The following is a 5730-nucleotide window of genomic DNA, read 5'->3' on the forward strand; positions in this document are numbered from 1 at the left end:
CTGTTTATTATTTTCCATGGCTCTAATGCTCGAGGAACATCAGTTCCAATGAGTAGTTCAATGTCTGCCTCAATTTTCTTTAAATGGACACCCTTGAGATGAGGCCACATCTCCAGATCAGCTTGTGTGATTATGTTTTCTTTTGAGACAGGTATTTTATCCTGTGTGTAAACCTTTGGCAAGTCCAAGTATGTGCAGCCCTCCAAGTCTCCCACCTCTAGTCCTCTAACCTCATAGGTTCTTGCTGGCTTTTCCTGTCCCATTGTTCGCAGAGGTATCTCAGTTTTGCGTCCTTTCAAACTTAGTCGGTTCATCAATCTTTCAGTACAAAATGTTGCCGTGCTGCCCGGGTCAAGGAAAGCATAGGTCTGAATATATTTGTCCCTTTGCCACCTTAACTCGGACGGGAACAATTGAAAGTGCACATTCTCTCCCGGCCCTGGTTGCATCACCTGCTGAAACAAGAGCACTGCTTATGGGAGTTACTTCAGTCTCAGTTTGACTGTCCTGCTGTACAACTTTTGCACTTTTAATATGAAGTACTGTTGGATGTCTCATTCAACAAACTTGACACATTAATCTCCTCTTACAATTTTTGCTTAAATGACCTTTTAGTAGGCAACCAAAGCAATATCCATGACTTCTCAAAAATTCAACTTTAGTATCATGTGACTCTGTTTTAAAACGCGAACAGTCAGTTAAGTTGTGTTTTCCCTCACAAAATCCACAGTGATGGATGATGGGACTGGGTATCGTTTCAGGAGGTGGTGGAGGCAAAACTGATTGCTTTATAGCACATCCTGTTTTCTCTGTAGATATTGATGTTGCAAAGCTGCTGTTTTTACCTCTTATTGATTTTAGCTCACCTTTGCCTCTTGGGAATGTTTTTTTGATTGTTGTTTGGTCTTGAAGGTTTCCAAACAAAGGATCCAAAAGCATATTAGCATAGTTTTCCACAAACTCGACAAGATGTTTAAATCTCACTCTCCTGCCAGTTCTCTGTTGTATTTCATAAGCTGTGGTTCGCCATCTTTCTCGCAGTTTATAAGGTAGTTTGGATGCTAGCAGCCTTAAATTTGATGGAATTTCAAGTTCCTCTAAGTACTGTAACTTGCACAAATACAACACAAAGGGTATTAAAAATTTGTGCAGAACTCTGTTTACAAAGCTAAACTGTAAAGTAAGAACAACTTCTGAGCTAAAATGAGCTTAATACTGTTGAAATACTAACAGTAGCCTCTAGGTTGGGACCTACAGTAACATATTCCATGCAGAGTGATAAAACTCACGCAAAAACCAAAATTAGCTAAAAGGAGCAAAAATAATAACAATAGCATCTATTAGCACTAGCTTTACATTTGATCTTTTTTATTGTGTGTGTTTTTAAGAAGCACTTTGAACTGCCTCACTGCTGAAATGTGCTGCACAATAATCTACTGTAGATTAACACGCTTAACTTAATCTACAGTAACATAATCCACACAGTGTGGAAAAAAAACATGTAAATATCAAAATTAGCTAAAAAGCTAAAAGATGGTTGGATTTAGTTTTGAAAGGATTGATGGAATTAGGGTTCAGCTACAGAATCCAGTTGCTGGTTGAAGATTTTATACTTTAAAACATTTGCAGAAACTTTGTATTTTTTCAATTCTAATCTACAGTTGTTGTTTTTAATCCAGGGCTAATCCAGGGGGTCCATCAGACTTTACTGCTGAGCTCCAAGACGGCAACTACGTCCCAATGACTCCATTGACCTCCTCCCTACCTGCTTATCCCACTGCTGCTACAGGTGACCTGGCCTTGCTGGGGAGGCAGGTGCCTCCGCCGGCCCACATGGGTTTTCGTAATTCCACAATGACTCCAGTCATTCCCTCCACCCCGCCCCTGAGGAGGAATACAATGCACAACACCAGCGTAGGTGAAGCTGAAGTCGTTCCTCCTCCAATCCTCCGCAACCTGAAACCTCAGCGGAAAGGTCAGTGGCAGCAGGTCGGGGTTATTGTTGGGCACATGAAGCTTCATGATGCACTTCTGCTATTAGGAGGTCATGATACTTAAAACAACAATCGTCTTTAGTCAAGACCCCTGCTGGGGTTTCTTGTTCGTCCACAAACTGATGCTTCTTAAACAAGATATTTTACTTTACATGTTTTTGATTCTAGGATTTGAGATAAAAGGACTTTACATTTATCTCAAATATAAGAAAAATAAGAAAAGCAAAAATAAGAAAACAGGTTAGTGAACTGGTCTGCTGCATCTTTGCTTTAAACTCCTCCAGGCCTCCCTGGAATGCAGAGTTCAGTCTTATCTTGTTTTGGTGTTTTTAAAGGTTTTTGTTTTACATTTAAAACCTAACTGGTTAGATGAAAAGCAATCCATCCCAGTTCTTTATTTCAAAAAATATTGTTTTTCCTGTTTGTAATTTTCTTTGTCTTTTTGATGGCATCTAAAAGCACTTTGACAATTATCTTGTGAAAGGTGATATATAATTAACATTGCCTTATGGTTCTGATTGCATAAAACAACTGGTTTGTTAAAGTCTAAAATCCTAAAGTTGCTTCATACCTGAAATTATGCCTCTGCAGGAGTTTGTGGCAGTCAGGCTGTGGGGAAGAACAGCAGCCAGATTCCTGCAGAGGCCACACATAAAACAAAAGGTACAAACTTCAGTCCTGCAAAACTATCTGGCTTTAGAGAGTTTTGAGTTTGACATGCATTCAAATGTATCGATTAGTCACATCTAATGCTAGTGAAGATCTTTTATATTACTGATGTATTAGAAAATATTCTTACTTCTTAAGTTTTGTTTGCAGTTTTGATCTGTCATCGACTTACTGAGTCATTTCGAAACAGTAAGAAAGAGTTCATAGTTCCTTTCCTCCGTCTTATGTAACTCTGTCATTTCATGACTCTCCTGTTCCCAACATGCCTGCTTTGATTTTAATTATTAATCTGCACCCGGTTTACCTGACAAGTCTGCAGAAAGAGGTTCTGGCAGCAGCGCACATGCAAACGAACATCAGGAAACTTAAAGATGCAGGACATGGGAACATTAAAACATCAATAATTAATGTTTGTGTTGGTCCTGCGAACACTAAAGATGCTGATTTATATTTGGGACTCTGCAGTTTTATGCTCTTGAAACAAGATTCCAGAGAAAGGACAGGACTCAGTCATTTTCACTATTTGTAGAGTATGTTGTAGTGCTGCCCCCTGCTGACAGGATGCTGCCACTGCATAAGATTTAGAAAATATTTTTGGGTGCGAAAACCATTGATATCTATGGTAAATAAATTTGCATAATTATTTATCATTACGTTTTACTGGGTCACATACAAACAAAACTGCACTTATTAACATTGCCCTGTTTTGAATGTTCTTCGTGTATATTTCAGTAAAACCAGCTCCTCTGGAAATAACTCCGGTGTCGCAGGACTGGCAGGAAGTCCCGCCTCCTGTTCGCTCACCTGTCACTCGCACCTTCACTCGAGGGTGAGTTGGCGTCAACATTTTGCTAAAGCAGGAAGAAATAAATATATTTAGCCATAAATGTGACGTGCTCTTTGAAAGACGTTGAAGAGCTGCAGCTGCGTTTCTCTCTGCTTCCACCTTGTGGTCGTAAATTAGTATTACAGTCTGTTATATCTGCTGTGGATGAATGTGATTGAATATACACATCTTCAGAGAAGTAAATTAGTTTGGGGGTAAAGAAAAAATAAAAGCAATGAAGTGTCAAAAAAGTAAAAACAGTTTTGGAAAGAATCCTTAAAAAATTATTATTTATCTTAGAAATTAATTGTGTTTTTGTGTCTCAGTCCGTCCATTCGTGGGTCATTCAGAGCGAGCTCGGTCCAAAGCTCATCCCCATCCTCTGATTCTGATGACCCCGACGACAGCTACGTAACCATGGTGACCTCCAGCCTCAGTCGAAGTGCTGGGGAGCAGGTGAAACACATTTTATCGTCTTTGATCACCGAATGCTTATTTTTACGTCTGGTATTTTGTTAAAATCTGAATGTTTTGGTTTGCAGTCGCTGAGGATGATGCTGCACCGCGGCTCTGAGGGTGGAGTCAGCAGCCCATTGGTACAACGAGCTGAGAAACAGGTGGAGTATCTGGACCTGGACCTCCACACAGGACGATCGACACCAACAAGACAGGTGCTAAAAATATCATTTTTTATAATTATTAGTTTAAAAAAGTAACTGGATAACTCAAATCTAGGTGATTTATTTCACCTGCTTGGAGTTTGTCCACTAGAGGGCATCAAAGAACCAACTGTGTCTGTAAAGTTCAACTAGGGTGTCAAAAGTGTGGCCCGAGGGCCATTTGCAGCCCTTGGTATGATTCTGTGTGGCCCTTGTTCACAGTTCAAGAATCACACAGATTTCACTGATTTAAAAAAAGGATGTAGAGAAATTCAAAATAATCTTAAAATAGAAAACAAACACAAAAACTCTTTATCTTTTAATTACAGAATTACTGCCTTTCATTTTAACTTGATGGTATATAGGACCACAAACATTAAGAAACTTTTACTCAAAAAAAAAAATAAAAGAATTTGATGCTGCTATTTATTAAATTAGGCTAAATGAATAAGTACTTTTTTTAAGATGACGGGCTCAGCTAATGCTGTAATTATTTTCACATTTTTCACAACAAAAGAGATGAAACTTTATTTTTAACTTCACAGTTGTGGCTCAAGTTGCAAAGAGTTTGTACACCAGTGCATTAAGCGTAACTCATTAGAGATGTAAATGAATCTTGTTGCAGAATATAAATTAGAACTCGATGTCACGAATCCTGTCTGTGTCTTTAGAAACGCTCCACAGCAGAAGGTGGGCCCAGCAGCAGTGATCACGCTGCAGCGGGTGATGAACGAGCGCGCGGCGACCGCAGGCGGGTGGACTACGTGGTGGTGGATCCCAAACGGACCAAAGCCCTGAAGAACACCCGGGAAGCGTGGCATGATGGGAGGATGTCCACAGAAAAAGAGAAAAGCTAGACATGCTGGGGCAAAAGAACTCCCAGAGGAATTCCTGCTGTTTGGATTAACGTCCTCACCGTCAGACAAACAGACATCAATGTTTGTTTAAAGCAATAAATCACTTCACATCTTGTTTTCTTTCTCCTTAAAGGGGCAGTATCACGTAATTTGTATCAAGTAACTATGTTACCGTCTGTTGTAAAAATTCTACGTATGTGAAGTATGACGTAAAACAAAAAAATACTTTGTAAATTTACGTCTTGAAATTGGGCCTCTGTGTATTTAAGAAACTCCTGCTCTTTCGTTCAGGAAGTCGTCACAGCATGGCTCCTCCATTAACCCTTTAACATCGTTTTCGCCAGCATTTCACTGAAACTCTCAGCACATGTTTTGCTAATTTCTGCTGGCTAGTTTGGAGGAGCTTAGTGGGAAAAAGAGGCAATATGCTTTCAGTCTCTTTAGGGGTTTTGCACAGCTGCATGGTTACCATGGAAATTAGAGGATTTCTCAAACATCCTTGAAAGAATCTGATGAGGGAATAATAAAACATGAATTAAAGCACAAAACATTGATTTTTACATGATACTGCCCCTTTAAAAGTTCAACCAGAATGTAAATCACAAGTAGCTCGTCTGAATTTTTTAGCATCTTTGTGGTAAAAATAATTTATTTTAAATTGTACAATTACACTCAGTGGCCACTTTGTTAGACACACTTCAGTAACGCAATTTGTATCTAATTTT

At 39.2% G+C, this 5730-nt stretch overlaps 1 protein-coding gene across 2 annotated transcripts in view; it reads left to right on the forward strand.

Annotated features, from left to right (window-relative positions):
• Nucleotides 1-5139, forward strand: part of LOC122820216 (GRB2-associated-binding protein 1-like) — a 28547-nt gene extending 23408 nt beyond the window's left edge. Inside the window, exons 8-13 of one of the 2 annotated variants that reach the window (XM_044097452.1) lie at nucleotides 1680-1975; nucleotides 2586-2657; nucleotides 3396-3492; nucleotides 3816-3945; nucleotides 4032-4160; nucleotides 4820-5139. In XM_044097452.1, coding sequence (XP_043953387.1) covers nucleotides 1680-1975; nucleotides 2586-2657; nucleotides 3396-3492; nucleotides 3816-3945; nucleotides 4032-4160; nucleotides 4820-5005 — 910 coding nt within the window. In that variant the 3' untranslated portion in view covers nucleotides 5006-5139. The remainder of the gene's footprint in view (nucleotides 1-1679; nucleotides 1976-2585; nucleotides 2658-3395; nucleotides 3493-3815; nucleotides 3946-4031; nucleotides 4161-4819) is intronic. The other variant, XM_044097453.1, reaches the window with a different exon arrangement.
• The last annotated feature ends 591 nt before the right edge of the window (nucleotides 5140-5730 follow it).

Source organism: Gambusia affinis, linkage group LG18, assembly GCF_019740435.1.
Source record: "Gambusia affinis linkage group LG18, SWU_Gaff_1.0, whole genome shotgun sequence".
NCBI classification, from domain to species: domain Eukaryota; kingdom Metazoa; phylum Chordata; class Actinopteri; order Cyprinodontiformes; family Poeciliidae; genus Gambusia; species Gambusia affinis.